The sequence below is a fragment of the Dermochelys coriacea genome, chromosome 1, assembly GCF_009764565.3.
Source record: "Dermochelys coriacea isolate rDerCor1 chromosome 1, rDerCor1.pri.v4, whole genome shotgun sequence".
In the NCBI taxonomy this organism is placed as follows: domain Eukaryota; kingdom Metazoa; phylum Chordata; order Testudines; family Dermochelyidae; genus Dermochelys; species Dermochelys coriacea.
Genome location: NC_050068.2, coordinates 14,627,980 through 14,649,694, shown reverse-complemented (window position 1 = coordinate 14,649,694; position 21,715 = coordinate 14,627,980). Strand labels below are relative to the sequence as shown.

At 44.6% G+C, this 21,715-nt stretch overlaps 1 protein-coding gene across 5 annotated transcripts in view; it reads right to left on the bottom strand.

The window, feature by feature from the left end:
- The window catches only part of MYO7A (myosin VIIA), a 186,193-nt gene that overhangs the window by 19,623 nt on the left and 144,855 nt on the right, over nucleotides 1-21,715 (bottom strand). For all 5 annotated transcript variants that reach the window (XM_043504070.1, XM_038377727.2, XM_043504067.1 and 2 more), the window contains 13 exons: nucleotides 20,577-20,666; nucleotides 17,726-17,853; nucleotides 14,958-15,084; nucleotides 11,372-11,491; nucleotides 10,328-10,501; nucleotides 8,883-9,110; nucleotides 6,801-6,971; nucleotides 5,423-5,540; nucleotides 4,951-5,077; nucleotides 2,761-2,930; nucleotides 1,999-2,189; nucleotides 1,234-1,358; nucleotides 389-546 (listed from right to left, as the gene is read on the bottom strand). In XM_043504070.1, the coding sequence (XP_043360005.1) occupies nucleotides 389-546; nucleotides 1,234-1,358; nucleotides 1,999-2,189; nucleotides 2,761-2,930; nucleotides 4,951-5,077; nucleotides 5,423-5,540; nucleotides 6,801-6,971; nucleotides 8,883-9,110; nucleotides 10,328-10,501; nucleotides 11,372-11,491; nucleotides 14,958-15,084; nucleotides 17,726-17,853; nucleotides 20,577-20,666 (1,927 nt within the window). The remainder of the gene's footprint in view (nucleotides 1-388; nucleotides 547-1,233; nucleotides 1,359-1,998; nucleotides 2,190-2,760; nucleotides 2,931-4,950; nucleotides 5,078-5,422; nucleotides 5,541-6,800; nucleotides 6,972-8,882; nucleotides 9,111-10,327; nucleotides 10,502-11,371; nucleotides 11,492-14,957; nucleotides 15,085-17,725; nucleotides 17,854-20,576; nucleotides 20,667-21,715) is intronic.

Below are 21,715 nucleotides of genomic sequence, written 5' to 3'. Positions count from 1 at the left end.
CCCCTGCCACCCTCAGCAGCTGAGAGCTCCAGGGGACCGCCACCACCAAGAGGGGCTGGGAGCTCCGGGGGACCCCAGTTGCCCGGAGGCTAGGAGTTGCTGGGGGGCCCAATGGTAGCAGTGACTCAGAGCTGTGGGGCTGCCTGCTGACAGCTCCAGCCCCAGGGCAGAAAATGTCATGGAGGTCTCTGGAAGTCACAGATTTCCTGAGCTCCATGACATAATCATAGCCTTACTCATGGTGCCTGACCCAAAGCCCATTGAAGTCAATGTTAGTCTTTCCATTGACTTCAGTGGGCTTTGGATCATCCCATAATGCGACTTGGGCCGGGCCTCTATGTCAGTTTGATCTTTTGTGGGCAACCTTTCCACAGCACTGGAAGGATATCAATAAATGCCATGCAGGCTTCCTGGGACAGCTCCTCACTGCCCAGGATCTTCTTCAGCAAGGGCTGCTTGATGGGCTCTCGGGTGTAGCACCACAGTTTGTCTTTCCCTCGATTTTTGGTGATCATGACCCGGCTCAGAGTGTGCTTCGGAGGCGGCCTAGCAGCAAAAACAAAGCAATGAGGAATCATGGAGAGATTACAAGGGATAAGATGGCTCTATGGAGCCCAGCTTCTGAACTTGGGGGCCAAATGTAAGACCCAGTTCTGCGTTAGGGTGCTCTTATAGGGTCCAATCCAACTCCCATTGAGGTCAATAGGAGTCTGTCCGTTGCCTTCAGTGATCACTGGACAAGCCCTCTAGTTGCCTAGAACAGGTGCCAGGCTCTAGTTTATCTGGAGTTAACACACAGGATTTGCCATATCAGAAGAGACTAATGTTTTTTAAAGAACAGGTTGGACAAACACCTGTCAGGGATAGTCTAAGGTTTAATTGGTCTTGCCTCAGTGCAGGGGACTGGACCTGATGACTTCTTGAGGTCCTTTCCAGCCCTACATTTCCATGATCCTGTGTAATGTCCTACATATGATTCAGAGGCTACAAGGCCAGAAGGGACCATAAGTTAGTCAGACCTCCTGAATAACACTGGCCGTAAAATTTCATGTAACGATCAGACTGATGTTCTGCCAGCTTATACGCAGAACACAACATCCTAAATCACAGCTGTAGTCATAATGGGCCAGACAAACTGAAATCTAAAGCTTTCTTCCAATAATCCTGAAATGCAGCTATCGATTTGGGTGCCTTATGTATGCTGAAGAGGTTGTTTTTTTTTTAAAGCTTCACCTAAAATAATTATAGGAGAACTCTTCCAAGGTGTACGGCTTCACTCTTTCTTCACTGTCCGAAATCGCCAGCTGGGACGTTCTGATAACATCTTGCCTCTGGTCAGGGGTCATCGTGACTAATGCCTAGAGAATACAGGAGTCTGGTTAGTCAATGTATTTTAGATGAAAGAATCTGTGTGTGTCCAGAGAGAGAAAGCAGATGAAAAATGAAAAGACTGAAGATGAAAGAAAATCATGTTGTAATGAAAAAACACCGAACTATTAACTTCAAACTAATAAACAGCAACAACACTCAATCTTAGTGGAACTATGCAGTCTCATGCATTTCTTAGTAATTAACACGGGGATCTCAAAAGTTTCCACAGTGTGGACCACATCCTAAGAAAGAAAGTACCTTATGGACCCACTTTCCCTCTCATTCATAGCTGCATAGACATCTCCCCTGCCCAAATATCACCTTCAAAATTCAAGCCGCAGTGACATCTAAGAAGATTCAGCCCTATTCTAGGTCCAAAGTGGGTGGTTTTCAAACTAGCAAGCCCAGTGGCAAGGCTAATAGGTTGTCCAGGCAGATGAAATCTGGTTCCCCTCTGCCCCGATGACCTGTTTACTCTCTTAGTCATTTCTTGCTTCCACCACATCATCGTCAGGGAGATTATGGGCCTGATCTAATCTTTGAAGACAATGGAACAACTCCCTTTGGACTTCAATGGCTTTTGTATCAGGGACCTGCCAAGATGCACCGTCCCTCAGGGTATCTTACCACAATCTCCAGAGGTGGCATGGTGACAGTCGGCAAGACGTAAACACAGTCCGTTGGGAAATCTCCTCTTTGTTTGGTCCTTTCATTGACCCCATTGGCCCAGCCCGAGTTCATGACATGCTCTCCAGTGTCCTGGTCCATAACAATCAGGTCTCCTTTAAGGAAGCTGAGGAATCCAGATTCTTCTCCCACTGCAGCAGAAGTGGCTGCTGTTATTTACAAACATCCTTTGGAGTAATTAGCTTGTCTACATGCCTGCCTAACACATCTAACCCTGGGAAATCAGATCCTGTAAAACAGGTGATTGCTAAATGTGTATAGTGAACAAATACCACTTACAGAAGTGCTTGGCCTGGCATTTTCAAAGGGAACGAGGAGAGTTAGACTACCAAATCCTATAGGCTTTCAATAGAAATCGGATGCTCAACTTCCTCAGGCACGTTTGAAAATTCCACCCTAACCAAAGATCTTACACACTGATTTCAAGGTCAGAAGAGACCACTGTGGTCATCTAATCTCACTCCCTGCAGAACACAGACCAGAGAATTTCACCCACTAATCCCTGCAGCAAGCCCATATCTTCTGGTTGAGCTAGAGGATATATTTTCGAAAGAGACATCCAATCCTGATTAAACAAAACCTTTTATACATGAGTGCTGCTCTTACAGGAGAAGCAGGCAGCCTTCCCAGCGTGACATATGAAAGATTGCCTGCCCTAAAGCCAGAGAATTTCTTTGCCTTTGGGTTGGTCAGTTTACTCACCAGGGTTTGGGTTGTCTTGGAGAGTGACAACATACTTTGATCTTTTCCTTAGTCCTTCTAGGAAGGTGACAACAAGGTCCCGGATGTCCTCTGCATTGTTGGAGGTGAAGGTGTATTCGTCCCCTTTGATGGTGGCCAAGGTGAAACTCTGTCCTTGGAGCTTTCCCCCTCTAGAACAGGGATCATAGGAAATACATTTATTAAACCAGTGTCACCCAGAGATCTGGGGGAAAAGGTTCACGACTGGCCACCTCCATCATTCCTGCAAAATGTGCATGTGCACCTGTTGTAAACACGCACTGCCACCTGTGAGGACAAACATGCATTTAGCACTGTCAAAATGGGCTTCCCTCTATATACAAACACTGCTGGCAAGTGCACATCTGGGATCCAGGCATATACACAGGTACATGCACACCCATTTTGCCAGCACAACTCAGGTGGAGAGTTTTTAAAATTTGGTCCTAGCGTGAAGGCAAAATTGGCTCACAGATTCCCAGGCCACAAGGGAGCATTATGGTCATTTAGTAGGACCTCCTGCATAACAAACACCAGAGGTCATTTTCATTTTCTGGGTTTGGTGCCTGGTCACTTTTGTCTGAAAGAGCGTGGTGAAGAAGAAGAATGCTGATTGGGAATGGGGGAAAAAGCAGAGCAAATCTATAGCAGGAGCTCTAATCTGACAGTTAAGCTCTTTGGAGCAGGGTCTGTCTTTTTTTTGTCTCCGTACAGCGCCTAGCACAATGGGATCCTGTTTCAGGACTAAGGGTCCTCAGCCCATACAAATAATAATAAATTCAAAGTTATGGGGAGGTACCACTGTGTGGCAGAATTAATTCGGTTTGTAAATAAGACAGATTTATCTGATGAAGTGAGCTGTAGCTCACAAAAGCTTATGCTCAATTAAATTTGTTAGTCTCTAAGGTGCCACAAGTACTCCTTTTCTTTTTGTGAATACAGACTAACACGGCTGCTACTCTGAAATTTATCCTTGACTCCTCCCTATAATAGAAATTAGAGCATGCCTGTGCCTACCAGAAATTAGTCTAGCAAGAGTATCATAGAAGTTTTCTGTAATATACAGAGCAAGGTGCAGATGAATAGATCTAAAGAACTGCCATGGTACCCTGGTCTCTGCTTCACTTCAGAAATGGTCTGAGGTTCGATTTAGGTTCAGCAGGAATGCAGTTCTCTTCATGTGCTTCCAAGACATGCTTTATGTCTGCATTCTGTTCTGACTATGTTGAATATTTCACATGTATACAGGGCTCAGGAGAAGCCTCAGACAAGCCCATAAGCTCCTTAACACTACACAGCAAATTCTACCCTTGGACAAGAGGAAGCTGCTCCTGCTTGATTAATTGCAAGAAGATGCTTCCAAATATTGTCTTGTGGAAAACATCACATGCTTTTAGTGTCCTTTCTTTTAACTGCTAGTAGGGAAACCACCATGCTGATTAATAAAGATTGAGACCAATACTGTCAAACTAGGGTTGCCTACGTCAGACATCTAAATAAAGGAGGCTTAAGAGCCAAATGTGCTGAGCATTAGTAACTTCCCCCGAGTCAAAATATGCCTAAATATGGATTTAGACATCTAACTTTAACCCACACAGGTCAGTTTTGGCAGAGTGCATGGGATGTGAGAGATGTAGCTGCAGGACTCCAACTGGAATGGATGTTCCTGAACACTCGGCCAAAAGGGCAAGTGTGGCAGAATCCACCAAATAGCACCCTGTTGCTTTCAGCAGAGGAGACAGTAGCTAAGTCACCAGATGCTGCTTTGATGGCTCCCCTGCACCCTGACCTGGCCTAACCTTCCTACAGTGCACCTCCGCTCTAAGGCTATGCACACACTACACCTTACAATGGTATAAGTGATGTCACTCACGGGTGTGAATAGCCACCCCCCGAGTGATGTAATTACATCGACCTCAGCAGCAGTGTGGACGGCGCGGTCAGTGGGAGAAGCTCTCCTGCTGACCTAGCTATCGCTGCCTGCAGGGGCTGGAGGAATTAAGTCAATGGGAGAGCTCTTTCCCATCGGCTTAGAGCCTCTATCAGTTCTGTACTGTAGCCAAAGTCTAAGTTCTTTAAAGCCAAGGAATTCAACACACCATTTATAACAACTGTTTTAACACACCGTTACCTCAACAAAAGGATGAACTGACTCATTCTGTTCTTCCTTACCTACTGCTTGAGACAGCTGTGATCTCTGGGAAGGAGAGTTCTAAGAGGACTTGTTCTTGTTCATCCACAAAGTACACTCCGGTCCAATTCACAGCTACAATCACATCATTCTTGGGCAGGCTGGGCCCTGGGTTGAAGACAATATGCACAATAGATAAATGTGGAGGCAACTATCCGACTGTAAATGATAAAACGCTGTTTAAAAATGGTTTACAAATTGGACAGACTTTTAGCTCTCAAATCAAGTTGTAAAGGCCAGAAAGTCCCCACCTTGCTCATTAGGGGACGTGGTAAAAGCATCATAGCTTGAGACATTTATAGCCAGGTTGCACTGAGTGCTATACAAGGCAATCCTGTGCCTTCAGGAGGATGGACCAGATCACCCAGTAGGTTTTGTTCATCTCTAGCATCTATAATTCTCTTTTAATTCATGGATGCTCATCCTATGGCAACACATTCTCTGTTGAGTTACCTGAGAATTTGAAGGCTTCATAAAATCTAGAAAACAGCAAAGGCCACTTGAAACGTGCAAAATCCACCACTTCTTCCTTGACTTTTTTGGGGTCTGCTCTCTTCTGGATATAAATTCCCTACAGGCAAACCAAACCAAAACTAGCATGAAAAAACAAATCAACAATACCCAGGTTAAATCCAGGAAGAGGTCTAATTAAAAACAAATCAATGGGGCTACATCAGTTTACACCAGCTGAAGATCTTGAAGTCACGAGACCTCCAACAGTATCAGGATGAGACCAACGGCTTAAAAAACTCGCAGGGAAAGTAGTGGAAGCCCCAGTACTTGAGTTATTAAAGGACAGGACAGGACAAAGGTATGGAGAATACGCTGGAGGGAATAATCCTGCATTGGAAGGGACAGGGGAAGGTCTAGATGATCCAATAGGACCTTTCAGCCCTTGTGCTTAGATGAACAATACCCAATGGTGGAGAGAAAGCCATGGGAGTCATGGTGCCTGATTCTCCAGGAGTATAAATCAGGAGCAATTCTACTGAAGTCCAGGAAGTTTCACAAGTCTCACACTGGTGTAAGAAGTGAGAGAAGAATCAGGCCCATAGTGTTTTATCTCAAAACCTGTTGTCATGAATGGAGTCTCTGCTCTGCCCTGCCCTCCTCCAAAGCTAGAAATCCAGCAGGAATGGACCTCTGAGGTAACACCTAGCCAGGCTGTGTAGGACTTCATAGAATCATAGAATATCAGGGTTGGAAGGGACGTCAGAAGGTCATCTAGTCCAAACCCCTGTTCAAAGCAGGACCAATCCCTAATTTTAGCCCCAGATCCCTAAATGGTCCTCTCAAGGATTAAACTCACAACCCTGGGCTTAGCAGGCCAAGCTATTTCCTCTGAGCTATCTCCTCACCCTTGGACCAGGCTCCATTCAGAACATCACTGGGTGTTAAGGTGGCCAGTGTGTTTGTACAGTGCCCTAAACATTGGGACCTCTATCCTGACTGGTGCCTCTAGGCACAGCCATAACACCACCATATAAGAGTCCCGTGATTTAAGTGGAAATCCCCAGTGATACAGTCTTAGCCTTAAAAATAAGGCTCTCTGTGATAGCTTCCTGCCATTCAGTTCCTGCTTCAAAACTCAGTGCTACCACTGAAGTGTCTCTCTCCTTCATTTGTGACCCAACCAGCATCAAGGATGGCTACACACTCTGGTTTTTGCCCCTGGCTCTAAACTGATCCCTGGGGGAAACATCCATTTCTGTCTCAGCCTCAGATTGGCTGAGACTGAACCCACATAGGCTGATGCAGCCAAACTTGCTGGCTGTTTAACATGCACAGAGCCTTGCTAGAGCTCACCTTCTGACCGAGAGCCAACACCTACCTTTTTATGTGCAGCTATAATGAGCTGAGCCCATTTTTCCACAGTTTTTGAAGCAGTGATCTCTCTGTCAGGGATGTAGGAAGGGATTAAGTTCAGGAGTCGCTCCAGCACCATCGCCGCCCCATAGTCTACATAGTACTGCTGGGAAGCCAGTTCTGCCAAGTCTTCTTCCTGTGGGAACCAACAAGGAAAGAAACTACAAGGAGGGAGTCACTTTAACCTCCCTTCTGCTGGAGCTCAATTAATCCTTTGCTGACACAGACTGATTGAATTTCAATGGGATTTCACTGGGTTTTAGATCAGGCTCTAAACACTGGCACTTTACAGCGCTGCAACTTTCTCGCTCAGGGGGTGAAAAAAGGTAGGTTTTTTTGGAGTGCTGGGAGAGCCAGTGAAGATGTGCCCTAAGTGACTAACTCCTAAATGAATAAAACATCACACAAATACTTCCTTAACTACCTCCCCTTTCTATGGGCCCCACGTGCATTCAAGTGGGAGAAAGACTGGATCTCATGTGCTTAGCAGCGATCGCTGCAACTGTTACATGAATTGCAGATCAATGGATAACAGGAGAGAAGAGAAAATTCCCCTCTGAAATGTTGCTTACCAAAGGATCTAGTACTTTAGTTCACCTGATGGCATCATCTCTTTTTGATTAAACAGGTTCAGCATCCATTGTTGAGCACTGAGATGCACGAAATTACCTCTCACACCAGAGGTGTCACCTGAACGCAGATAACATCTCATTGGATGCTATGGCCATGTTTGCTCCAGAGCCATGTCTACGCTGGCAAAGTGAACAGTTGCTGGCAACTGGTGTCAGCAAGGTTTACAACTGAACCAATACTGAACATTGGATAGGCACAAGTCTAGCTGAGGGCAAACTGAGTTCAGCAGAGCACCAGGAACTCTGGTTAAAACCTGAGCAGGTTTGAGCACTGTGAACAAGAACACTGTCCTTGTCTACATTTGCAGTTCAATCCTGTTCAGCACTGGTTCAATGACACCCTTTTCTGATACCTGTAGTCAGCAATTGGTAATTCTATTAGTGTAGACAAGGCTTAGTGAGTATAAATCAATTGCGCCTCAGCACATCTCTTGCACTTAAGGAGCAAACCTACCTCTCTCTTCATAAATCAGGCAAATTGCTGAAGAACAGATACCTGAATGCAATACACCTTTATTTTGTACTATGTCTTTCATACCAACTGTATCCCAAAGTATTTTATAGAGACATGATATAGCTACAGAAGTGGAGACTAGGAGCAAGAGATATAGGCAAAGGACAAAGGATAGGACTACAGATAAGATTTGAGATGGTGAGTCAATGAGGAAGAGATACAAGAAGGTAATCTAGATATCATGGTGACTGGACACTTTATAGACACACAGTAGAAATCTCAGGCGGAGGTCAGGAGAAGAAGGGTAGAAGCAGATAGAACAGAAGATAGATATGTTGGATGAAGTCCATGGATACTTTAAAAACAAGGAGGACAAAACACCCAGGCCCAGATCCTTCCCAGATTCTCAGTGGTATTTAGGTCCCTAACTCAGTTTGAAGATTAGGGCCTACATTTTCAAAGTAACAAGTACTTTTGGGTTCCACAATTTTGGGGTGCTTAATTAGACATACCTCGAAGGGACTTGATTTTCAGAAGTGCTGAGCACCTGGCTCTCTGAAAATCAGTCCTCTTTAAGGTCTCTCAGGTTGGGAACCCAAACACTGAGGTAGTCAGAATCACTAGTCACTTAAGCCAAGGGGCCAGACTTGGCCTTGGGATGCTCATGTGCAGCTCCCACCAATTTCAGATACTCAGGGGCACCTCCCATTGATTTTCTCTGTTTGTAAGTTGGCTCCTTTGACTTCGGTGAGAGTTGTCTGTGAGTTTTTCCGGGGGAGAAATTTGGCTCTTAAATGTAGAAAGTTCATGGTGTTGGGTCCCTTATTAGTAAACAGACAGACAGCAAGAACAGCATTCATTTTAAGGTTTCTGGATCCTACCTACCTAAATGAGAACAGAATATTCATGTGCCCAATTTCCCAAGCCAGGGGGCCAAGGTCTGCCATTGTTGAGGACTCACCTTGTCACATCGGTACTCCCCAAACTTCACCCCCCGGACTATCTGCTGGTAAATGAGGTTGGTTGCCACGTTGTCTTCACTTGGATTGTGCCAAGGGGTGAAGATCTCCTTCCTGAAGAAGAGTCGCCACGGCGCGTTGCGCTCCTGGGCTCCCTGCTCTTTGGCGTACTGTTCACACTGAGACACAGCGTCCATCACATGGTCATTGCCGCTCCCCAAGGATGAGACCTGGCCAGGGCAAGAGGGGGACAGAGAACATGCTGGTCACCATATTTTTAACAGCAGTTTCCATGCTCCGTGTGAAAGGAGAGACCCATCGTGATTTAGTAGGATGAGATTATGCTCCACAAGGGAAGCAAGGAGCCTTTATTATTATGTATTATTTGTATGACCATAGCACCTAAGAGCCCTAGTCATGGGTCAGGCCCCCACTGTGATAGGAGCTGTACAAAGACAGAGCAAAAAGATGCCCCCTCACCCTCCTACCATGCTCCTGTGCAGGGGCCAATCACAACTGCAAGAACTCCTCAGAGTCAAAGCCCACAACAGCACCAGCTTTTCCTAAAGGGACAAGGAAGGGTGTGTGCAAAACCCAGTCCCCGCTCTACCAGCCAGCAGAGATGGGCAGCCACGGAGTGGAGAACATGCTGCACCCTCCTATGGGATGCCACAGATCCTCTGCTACCCAGAAGCTGTGGGACTGATTCTGTCTCCCTGAGCACAATGCTTCCGGGAGCTCTCTAAGGCTAGCCAGCTCGCACTGTGCTGCCCACCGGACCTGTGTCTGAAAGGCCCAATCTAGCCCATGGTTTGCATGTATGATGCTATTATTGATTGTGCAGGTTCCATGCCTGTGCTTGGAACATTTGATTGAAAGACAGACTGAGTGCAATGTCTCTCCCCAGACATTACACAGGTACATGCACATGCTGTAGGCCTTCGAAACAGACCAGAGGATTTCCAAGGATGACACAGCTCTGTCCAGACTTCAAGGTTTATGTAATGGAATGCTAAACTGTATTGTATGGTTCACCCACTAGGTGGTGGTGCATGTAAAAATACCTTATTTAAGCTACCTGGCAGTGCATTAATGATGAACACATCTGGTGTGTATCTTGCTCAGAAGCAAGCTCTGTAGCCAGTCCATATCTGGTACAGGGTCATGACAGTTTATTAGGAGTAGATGGAGTTACACAGGCAGGCTGTAGCTACTGGCTGACTGGATGAAATTTTACTCTCAGACTATTTTGCCTTCTCATTGACTCTGACCTCTATTCTTAGAGAGTCCTATCTACCGGTAGCCTCCAAAAGTTCATTACTGACACAATGACTTAATGCTCAGTTCCCCACTCTCATCACATGACAGAACTGCCACCTTGAAGATACATATTTTCTATATCAGAAAAGAGCCACCTTCTCCTTCTCTGAGGCATCTATGCACGTACCTTGTCAAACAGTGCGATGTAAAGTGAAAACCCAAATTGGTCCTTCAGGCTGATCTTGTCAGCTAAGGAATTACAGAGCTCTTTAGCGGTCGTTGCAGAGTCAGTTAGCAGCGTCTTCGTTGTCCCATCCATAAATGTAACAGGCAGCATGATAGGTTTCTTGGACTTGGTTGCCTAGAAGATTAGGGTCAAACTTTTTAAAGGCATATGAACTTGATTTATTTGCCCATTTACAAGTCATCTCCCAACAATCATAATGCCTTTTCTGGATCCTTTGCTCTAGTACTTATGGCTACATTTGTAATATGGATGCGATATACTTCTCCACAGCATAATGTAGAGTCACAACCTTAGTAATGGGGAGCAGCTGCAACTCCCAAATTTTTTTAATTAATACAGTTAATTGTCAATGGTATTTTTTGATTCTCTTCAATGGACAGTGGATTGAATTCTGGAAGCGTGTGTAATATTTAAATCTGCGTAGAGACTTGGATAATTCCCACTGCCTCAAACTACGTGGAACGCAGTTCTGTACCACTTTCAAAATACAAGAAGATGGAGAAGAGTGCAGACAAGAGGAACAGTAACAAGTGGATTGAAGATAATGCAACTCAGTCATAATCTGTTTCTGAACTGCTAATCCTCAGAATAAGAGAAACAACATCCTACTAAGGGACTGTGAGAAAACGTTTATGCCTCTAAATGGAATGGCATTCACTATTAGAGCTGGAAAGAAACTTTGTTTCTTTCCCCAGAAAACACTTCAAAGAAAAACACTTCCACTGAATTTGTCAGGTTTTGGTTGAAAGAAATGAAAACCCGAAAACCAAACTTTTTGGTTTACGACAACTAAAAACTGAAAATATTTGTTCATTCCCATTTTCAGTCGTCACAGACAGAAGAAAATTTTCCTACAAAAATCTGAAAAATTCAGACAGAAATGGACATTTTCTAAAGCAAATTTCTGTTCAGTCAAAAGTCACTTTCAACAACATTTCAATAAAACCTTTTTGACACACTCTATTTACTCTAGGGGATTCAGACCTGTAATTCTAACCAGCTGGGCGGCTGTGTCCTAGTCCCATTTGCAAATGTCCTCCTCAATCTCTCTTCACAATAGGGAGCGTAACCAGGAGGACCTCCATTGATGAAGTTCCTTAAATACTGTTGGCAAGAGAGAATGTATCGGTTAGACGACTGACGGCTGCCGTTGGCTTGAACACAGGTCCATGGCTCCATTCTAAAGACTGTTCGCCCAAAATGTTATTGTAGCATTGGTCAGAAGGGGGGAATAAATCAAATAGACCTGTAGGTAATGAGCAGTGGGGAGATAAACACTCAGTTTAACCAAATGCACACACCAAATCAATTCCCTGCCATTGCAGGGGCCTTGCGCATTGGTGCACCTTGGTCCCACCTATTGTCCAAATGTGGCACACAATAGTTTGGTCTCCTGAGGGCTGTAAAACTTTAACCTAATCCAGGTTAATGGGCTTGCTGCAGGGGAAACTGGGCGAAGTTTAGTGGCCTGTGACATGCCAGTCAGACTAGATGATCTGGTGGACCCTTCTGACCTTAAATTCTCTGACTCAATGGGTATGTCTACAGTGCAAGCCGGAGGTGTAATTTCCAACTCAAGAAGACAAACACGCACTAGTTCCAATTAAGATAGCAAGATTAAAAATAGAAGTATTGCTGCTGCACTGTGAGATAGCCATTTGCTAGATCACAGCTGAAATGCTACACATGAACATGGGCAGCTAGCCCATCCTGCTGCTCATGCTGCCGGGGCTCCACTTCTGTTTTTAGCATGCTATCTTGATCAGAACTTGCATGGGTACATCTCCTTGAGCTGGGAATTACACCTCCCACTCTAGTGTAGACATACCCTATGTCACACACAGAGAACACTTAGGTATTTACTTGCTTAGATTTTTAAAAATATACATTTTAAGGAGGTCCTATCCAGGACTCTGTGTATTTGACCCATGTATTAAAAATGCAACCACATTAGTGCAGAAAAAAATTAAACCCAACAGCCTCCCCAAAATGATAGACAGAAAATACTTTAAAAATAAACTTAGACAGACAGACAGCTCTATAAATCATAACTGGGAGGCTCTATAAATTACTTTGCTAGATCTATAAATCATAACTTAGATGTTCTATAAATAACTTAGATAAACAGCTAGGCACCCCATGGTAATAGTTGCAACGGAGTTTGCATGGTAAACCTGATTTCGGCATCACCTCTAAAATCCACACCCACAAAACTAACAGCTTTGGAATTGGTAGGTAAGGTCTGGGGCTGATTTAGAATTTTTCTGCTAACTCTGGAATAAATCAGAGTAAGTGCTCCTGATAAATGTACCTTCAAAACAGAAGTATTCACCAGAGTCCAAAAAACAAACAAACAAACCTACAAATATTTTTGCCATCATATAGTACAAAAGAAGGAGACAGAAATATAGTTCATATCCCCTCTGATGAGTTCTGCCAGCAGTGCACACGGCCAGCATTTAACAGCTACGATTCTTTTTTAAAAAAGAGATATTGACATTTTAAGTCCTGATTCTGTAATTGCATCTGTACAGGAGACCCCAGTGGTTTGCCTGCAGCTCCTTGCAGGATTGGGGCCTTTACCAGTAACCTCAGAAGGAGTCACCGAGAGTCCAGAATGCAATGGGTTTGACCAGTAGCCCAAAATTACAGAGGGTAAAATCCTGGCTCCACTGGAGTCAATGGGAATTTGGCCACTAGCTTCCGTGGGGCCAGGGTTCCAGCCAAAGGGTATATTTTGAAGACTATTAACAACTTGTTTCTAGAAGTGCTGCCCGCTCCCCAAATAAGCCCTCCTTTATCAAAGATTTAAACACAGACTAAAACACTCCATGGGCCATCTCTAGTGACATGCTTTACTGGGTCTCATTTCTGGGCACAATGGAATCTTCTGCTGTTTCACACACGATTTATCTGCCTTATCCGCTTCCCTACAGGAAGGGCTTGTGGCTGACACAAAGAACTCTATTGATGAATTTGGCTCCTGGATTCAGCTCTAAGGACCAAGGTCCTGATCCAGACTACACTGAAATCAGTGGAAATGCTCCAACTGAACTTCACTGGGTTTGGGATCAGGCTACAGGTTCTGAAGTTCTTCCTTGGGCAAAGCTCTCATGGTGGCAATAGGAGTCTTGCCTGAGCAAGGACTGAGGGCTTAGTCCTCAATGTGCTGAGTACTCAGCCCAGCAAAGCCCTTAAGCCCATGCTTAAACGTAAGCCTGAGTAGCCCCACTGAAGTCACCGTGATTCTGGGTGCTTAGCACCTTTCAAAGTCAGGCTACTTTTATCTAGGGGCCTAAATATGGATTTAGGCCAAAATTGTTTTTAAAAATGGGGTCCAAAGAAGTGGCCTGATTTGCAAGAGTGACAAGCACCTAGCAGCTCCCAGTGACTTTGGTGGGAGCTGCTGGATGCCCAGTACTTTGGGAGATAAGGTCGCTCGTCTAGAGGTCTTGGCTTCCATCTGGATACATGAGGAAGTAGGATACGGGGAGGTAGAACAACCGAACAAAATACACTCATAGATTTGCGGTTAATTTAAAACACACACACACACACACACACATTATATATATGTGTGTGTGTGCACACACACATTATGTGTGTGTGTGTGTGTGTGTGTGTGTGTGTGTGTGTGTGTGTGTGTGTGTGTGTGTATATATATATATATATATATATATATATATATATATAAAAATAAAATTTTAACTGCTTGGCCCACCTTGTAATACCACTGATAGACACATTTACCAGCATAGCAGAGGCATCGACTTAGTGTGCAAAAACCCCAACTGCATATACAAACTACCCTTTATATATTCCTGTGGGGTAACTGCAGGCATAAACATGCTGCCTGGATGTGCAAATCCCACTTGTGGAAGAATATGGATGTTTGGCCTCCCGTAGGTGTTTGCATATTCTTTGCAGAAGCAACTCAGACACATGCATTTGAAAATGTGGCCCCAGAAGTCCCTGCTTTCTCACATACATACACTGCAGCTGCTTTCTCTGAGCCCTCTTCTGTGTTGCCAGCCTTTCTGGATGGCAGCTTCCTATAGGACTGTTAATTATTCTTGGCTATTATATGTGGACAAGAGAGAGCCAGGCTGCAAAGCTGGGATCTGAGCATCCCTGAGCAGATGTGCTTGGGTTAGCCTATTGTAGAAATACAAGTCATCTGTGAAGTTTGGCTGCAGATCTGGATTCAAATTTCTGCACGGCCTTGAGATCTGAGATTTGGTTTCAATTAAAAACAATTTCCTAATAATTTATTCTTCTTTATAATTCAATGATTTGGGTAGAAGGATAGCCAGGGCCCCAATTCAGGAAACGATCTAAGCAGTTGCTAAACTTTAACTTCGATGGGGCTGAAGCTTGTGCTTAAGTCCTTAGCTGAACTGGGGCTTTTATTACAATAGAGCTTTCCTGTAAAATCAGACCCTGTGTGGAAAGGGAGTCACGACACAGTCAACAAGCAGAGAAACCAAAGAGAAGAGTTGGCTCCAGCATTGCGAAAGGAAATGTATAAATAGATACGCCAGGCAAATGATAAATAACATTCACTCTTCACCTTCACAAACTTTTCAGAAGGAGCAAAGCATCCCACGCACAGTGACATCAGAATCCAGCCTCTGGCATGGCTGCTTTTGGAAGGGTTCTGGGTGAGCTGTTTGCAGATTTGACAATAGATTTCATCCCTGCAACAGAAATAGGGTTAGATCCCAGCCAATCATTCAAGATACCATTTCCCTCTCAGTGGAGCCCTGATCCACAGCTCACTGAAGTCAATGGGAGTCTTTCCAATAATTTCAGTGGGCTCTGAATCAAGCCCGTAATGAATAATTTGCTACTTTTTCTGGTGAAATCTGCCTCTCAGGCTTGCAAACTGTTACTAGATGTTAAAGGGGCTGCTGTCTTTCAGATGTGATGTAAAACCAGACCCTGACAACTTGATAATTAAAGGTCCCATGGCACTTTATGTCAGTCTAGGGGTATTAACCTTGTTGCCCTGGCCAATCTAACTCTGACAATTACATCCCTCCTACAGAAATCCCCCTTGAAAATTCAAATGGAAACAGCATTCCTCTACACTTTGGCTGAGATCTTGCAAAGCTGCCTAAAAGCAGCTCTGGAACTGGGCATCCAGGCAGCTTTGAAAGTCTCAGCTTTCTCGTACTGAGTTGCTATGTAGTGTTGCTGCGTCCATTTAAACAAACAGCCACCATGTTCCATCCTAGCAGCAGCGTCTTGTCAGTGGTGGGTAAAATGAGCCTTGTACGTTGTTTATGTGAAGAGCTTTGTGAGCTTTTGGGATGAATGGCAAAACATACCAGAGGCGGTGCAGGGAATGACACCTGTAGTTGAGGTGGCCCAAAACGTTCCATAAGAAGACCCTGTTTTCTGTTCCTTAAACTTGGCCAAATTTTAACTGCTTGGGCTGAAATTTTCTATGCTGATTTTTAAAAACATTTCAGCAAAAACAGTTTAGTTGTTTCTCAGAACGAGGTTTAGGAAAAGGACGTGTTTTGTCCATGTTAAAAGCTTCTTAAATCTGTTTTGCTGAGAAGCTCTTAGTGCAGCCACGTTTTGGAACAGGGACTTACAATTTGGTATGGGGATTGCTCTGGGGTCAGGGGGGTATTTTTTGCCATCCCCTTGAAAATCCACTCATGTTTGGCCAAGTTCATGAGCCTTTGAAAATCTTAGTTTGCACATGCTCAGAGGAGTTTGGCAGCAGAATTCTCCACAGAGTCTGCCTGCATACGCCATCCCCTAACAGCTACTATCTGCTACCAGGCACTCACAAAAGCAGCTGAGGTCCTTTTGCTATGAATATATCAAGCACTATATAATGCTCTGAAAAATCAGGTCTTAAGCATTTCAAATTGGACCCCCTATATCAGTATATAATTTTAACCTTAATCTGCCTTTGTCACACAGTTTCCCATCTGTAAAATGGGCATAATACCACCCCCTCATCTCATAAAGTTGTAGTGAAGATACATTAATTGTGCGTGAAACAGGGTTGGAATAATGTGCAGAAATAAGGCCTAGGGCCACACACTGGACAGTGAGTAGGACAAAATATTGAATAGCTGTTCATTAAATGAGCACTGTCCATTCTGTGCACTGAACGAGGCAGGGTCCGATGGAAGAAACAGCATATGATCTTGTAATTAAAGATAGTGTCTGAATGCATATGCACAAAGGGGCTGAATTAAGGTAGCACGGGCAATCATAATTCTGGCTTTTCCTGTCTTTTGAGTTTTGACTTTGCAACTGCAACAATGTTCTTTTAACATAGTTTTTTGTATGCAATAAAAGAAATCTATTCTTCTAACAAAAGAAGAGCCAGCAACTTAGGCTGTAATGGCTTGGATAAAAATAAGCAGTGAAAAGAAAAAAGGAATGCTAACTGGGGGCGTGATCCAAAGTCCAATGAAGTCTACGTCAGCCTTTCCACTGACCCCAGTGAGCTTTGGATCAAGCCTGAAATGAACATCTAACAAACAAGATGGGAGCCTAGCCCCAATCATACAGAGGAAGAGAATCATAGAATCATAGAATCATAGAATATCAGGGTTGGAAGGGACCCCAGAAGGTCATCTAGTCCAACCCCCTGCTCAAAGCAGGACCAAGTCCCAGTTAAATCATCCCAGCTAGGGCTTTGTCAAGCCTGACCTTAAAAACCTCTAAGGAAGGAGATTCTACCACCTCCCTAGGTAACGCATTCCAGTGTTTCACCACCCTCTTAGTGAAAAAGTTTTTCCTAATATCCAATCTAAACCTCCCCCATTGCAACTTGAGACCATTACTCCTCGTTCTGTCATCTGCTACCATTGAGAACAGTCTAGAGCCATCCTCTTTGAAACCCCCTTTCAGGTAGTTGAAAGCAGCTATCAAATCCCCCCTCATTCTTCTCTTCTGCAGACTAAACAATCCCAGCTCCCTCAGCCTCTCCTCATAAGTCATGTGCTCTAGACCCCTAATCATTTTCGTTGCCCTTCGTTGTACTCTTTCCAATTTATCCACATCCTTCCTGTAGTGTGGGGCCCAAAACTGGACACAGTACTCCAGATGAGGCCTCACCAGTGTCGAATAGAGGGGAACGATCACGTCCCTCGATCTGCTCGCTATGCCCCTACTTATACAACCCAAAATGCCATTGGCCTTCTTGGCAACAAGGGCACACTGCTGAGAGTTCAAAGAACAGTGAAATACATGTTTTAATCAATTGCACAGATTAGCAAAAACATTTTTTTTTTAAAATGAGAGCAGCTTAACTAATAGGGGGGTAAAACAGAGAATGATGGTCGACTCTTTGCACTGATTTCTAACCTTAATGCTGGTCTGAGGATGCCATTACCAATAACAAAATGCAGCTTCTCCAAGTTGGAGGTGGGTCGGTCTTCGAGCATGCTGTTGCCTTGGAGGGTGGACTCACCGTCATGGAGTCTCTTTGTCACCTGTCAACCGAAGACATTATTCTCTTTCTGGATAACTTGTTGCTATGGTTCTCCCCTCCTCCAACCCAAGCCTTTGTGAACAGCTGCCCCCCGCCCAAGTAGGACTATAATCTAGTCATGACAGTTCCCAGGAGAACCCCCTCTCCTGTTTATTCAGAGGTCTTCAATTTTACCCTCTAACCTACCAGTAATTTGGATGCAGCTCTTTTGCTTTTAATTCCCCAAATCCTTGTATAGTACATATAAAGGTGAACCAAGTTCTGTCTAATCAATCTACCTAGAGCAGGGATCTCAAACTCGGATCACAGGAGGGCCACATGAGGATTACTGACACCCCCCCCACCACTGGCCCCATCCTCACTCCACCTCTTCCATGAGGCCCCGCCCTGCCTCTTCCCACCCCTTCCCCAAAGTCCCCAATCCAACTCCGCCCCTGCCCTGGCCCTATTCCAACCCCTTCCCCAAATCCCCTCCCCTGCCCCGCCTCTTCTCCACCTCCTCCCCTGAGTGTGTGGCTCCCCGCTCCTCCCTCCTGGGAAGTACTAAGCACCACCAAATAGCTGTTTGGCGGTGGGAAGCACCTGGAGGAAGGCAGTGGAGTGGGGATGTGGTGCGCTGGGGGGAGCGGGGTGACAGGGGATGGAAGTTTGCTGGCCTCAGGAAATAACTTGGGGTGGGGGTTGGGGAGGAACGCAGGGAGCTTGACAGGCCACAGCAAATAGCTCCGTGGACCGCATGCGGCCCATGGGCTGCGTGTTTGAGACCCCTGACCTAGAGCATCTTCTTATAGTATCTGTTTTGTCTTAGCCCACTCCTTTGCCCTAGTTTTTCCACACCACCACCCATAGGCCACAATTCTGAGCCCCACCCTCAGCTGGGATAACTCTATTAGAAGGCAGTGGAGTTATCTATAACTGATGAGAATCTGGCTCTTCATCTCGTCTCTATTCGATCATCATTAAAAAACAGTAACACAATTAAAAGATGCTCCATCAGCCAAAAACACAACACCATGGCTGTAAGCGTGTAAGCACATTCGTGGTTGTGATTGCTGTTATTGGTTTCCTCTGTAAGCGCACATCATAGAATCATAGAATTGTGGGACTGGAAGGGACCTCGAGAGGTCATCTAATCCAGTCCTCAGAATTCATGGCAGGACTAAGTATCATCTAGACTATCCCTGGCAGGTGTTTGTCTAACCTGCTCTTAAAAATCTCCAATGACGGAGAATCCACAACCTCCCCAGACAATTTATTCCAGTGCTTAACCACCCTGACAATTAGGAAGTTATTAATTATGTCCAACCTAAATCGCAATTTAAGCCCATTGCTTCTTGTAATACCCTCAGAAGTTAAGGACAACAATTTTTTTTTCTCCTCTTTGTAACAACCTTTTATGTACTTGAAAACTGTTATCCCCTCTCTAACTAAACAAACTCATTTTTAAAGTCTTCTCTCATAGGTCATGTTATCGAGACTGTTAATCATTTTTGTTGCTCTTCTCTGGACTTTCTCCAATTTGTCCACATCTTTCCTGAAATGGATTCCTGTCTCTAAGGTGCCACAAGTACTCCTTTTCTTTTTGCGATTACAGACTAACATGGTTGCTACTCTGAAACTTTTCCTGAAATGTGGCATCCAGAACTAGACACAATACTCCAGTTGAGGCCTAATCAGCATGGAGTAGAGCAGAAAAATTACTTCTCATGTCTTGCTTACATCCTGTTAATACATCCCAGAATGATGCTTGCTTTTTTTGCAACAGTGTTACACTGTTGACTCATATTTAGCTTGTGGTCTACTGTGACCCCAAATCCCTTTCTGCAGTACTCCTTCCTAGGCAGTCATTTCCCATTTTGTATGTGTTCAACTGATTGTTCATTCCTAAATGGAGTTCTTTGCAGTTGTCCTTATAGTGTTCCATCCTATTTACTTCAGACCATTTCTCCAGTTTGTCCAAATCATTTTGAATTTTAATCCTATCCTCCAAAGCACTTGCAACCCCTCCCAGCTTGGTATCATCTGCAAACTCTATAAGGGTACTCACTATGCCATTATCTAAATCATTGATGAAGACATTGAACAGAACCAGAACTGATCCCTGCGGGACTCCACGTGATATGCCCTTCCAGATTGATTGTGAACCACTGATAATTCCTCTCTACCATACCATATAAAAAAGGAGGATGTGTCAAGAAAAAGGATTCTCTGCCCCAAGAGCCGAAGAGTGGGATTTTCAGAAGTGCTCAGCACTGTCCGAATGGCTCACATGGGAGTTTGACCACAGATATCAATGGCAGTTAGGCCAATGTTGAGTGCTTGTGAAAATCCGCTCAGAATCTAAAGCCTAGCAGGGTGGGACTGAAGCGAGAAAGACCGAGAATGTGCAGGCCAACACAGAGGGATGGGCGATTCACACTGGAAGTCTACGCAGATGGAGGGATGTGAAAAAGGAGATGGACGGCTTGATGAATTGAGAGTGGGAGCTGTCCCAGGCATAGGGAACAGTGGGGAAGAAGGCATGAGGTGCAGGGTGACTCAAGGAGACATGGGGAGCCAACCTTTCCCTTTAAAGAATCCTTAAATCTTTCAGGCCCCCAAAGACACAGTGAACAGCAAACCCAGAGAAGGTCTGGTTGTGTTAGCAGCAGGAGAGAGTCGGAGAGCCCTGCAGATCGTATAATACCATTTGTACTAACCAGCCGCAAAGCATTTTCCTCTCACCTCTTCAGTCAGTTTGGATTTCTTCTTTAGAGTCAAGGAGACCAGTTTGTGCCGCACACTGTTCTTCTTGTGGCCATCTATGTGAGCGCTCTGAGAAGGCAAGAAATATAGCCTTATTCCTGAGACACACACAACCCTGCAAAGTGGGTTTCCTGTGTATCTGGCTCATCAGCTTTTAGAAATGGCAACATTTTCAGTGGATTTGGAGCACTGATTTGATATTTCTGAGAGATGGACCAGAACCAAACCCCTATATCTAAATTCCTCCAACCCACTGTAATGCTCAAATCTGGATCTCAATTTTGCAGCTGGCCTCTGTCTCTTTAATGGGCCAAATCAAAACCTGGATTGAAACAACCTCAAATTTTAGGAAAGTTTGACATGAAGGTAAATTACAGCTCAAACCCATCTCTAATATGTAGTTTATAGATTAGAAGCAGCTGGCCACTTATGAATATCCATCCATCCATTTCTAATTCAATCTAACCAGGCATTCATACTACCCAGAGAAATGAGAATATTACTGTCCAAGAAGAACAGTTTGTCTCTAAGATAAAAATACATTGTTAAATTTTATTTCTCTTCTCTAGGGGCTCTGCTGATGCTACAGCCGACTGAAATATGATCTTCTGTCCAATGAAAACATTTAAAAAATGGTTAATTATACAGAACCAAGCCTGATTCTTCATAAATATTTTAACATAATTAGATTCCAATGGAGATTACTTTCCTCACCAGCAGCTTTAATGAAATTGCTACATTATATCATTGTTTCTGGGAATATGACTGGAACCAGGCATTTTATTTATTTAGATCTACCAAAAGTGGCAAACAAAGGTGGCTGTTCTTAGACTCTAGAGCAGTGGTCTCCAAAGTGGGGTGCGCCAGGCCATCCGTGGGGGTGCGCGGCAGGAGGAGCGCCGCCGGCACGGCAGCAGCAGCGCTCCTGGACCTTTGATCATTGGGCGGCACGCCGGCAGCAGCTCGGCTTTCCCTGCTCCGTCTTTGGTGGCAGGCCAGCAGCAACTCTTTTTTTTTTTTTTTTTTTGCTTCCCCAGAGCTGGCCCTGGGGGTGCCTGATTCAAAAAGTTTGGAGATCCCTGCTCTAGAGGGCCTTGATGTAATTGACAAAACACATC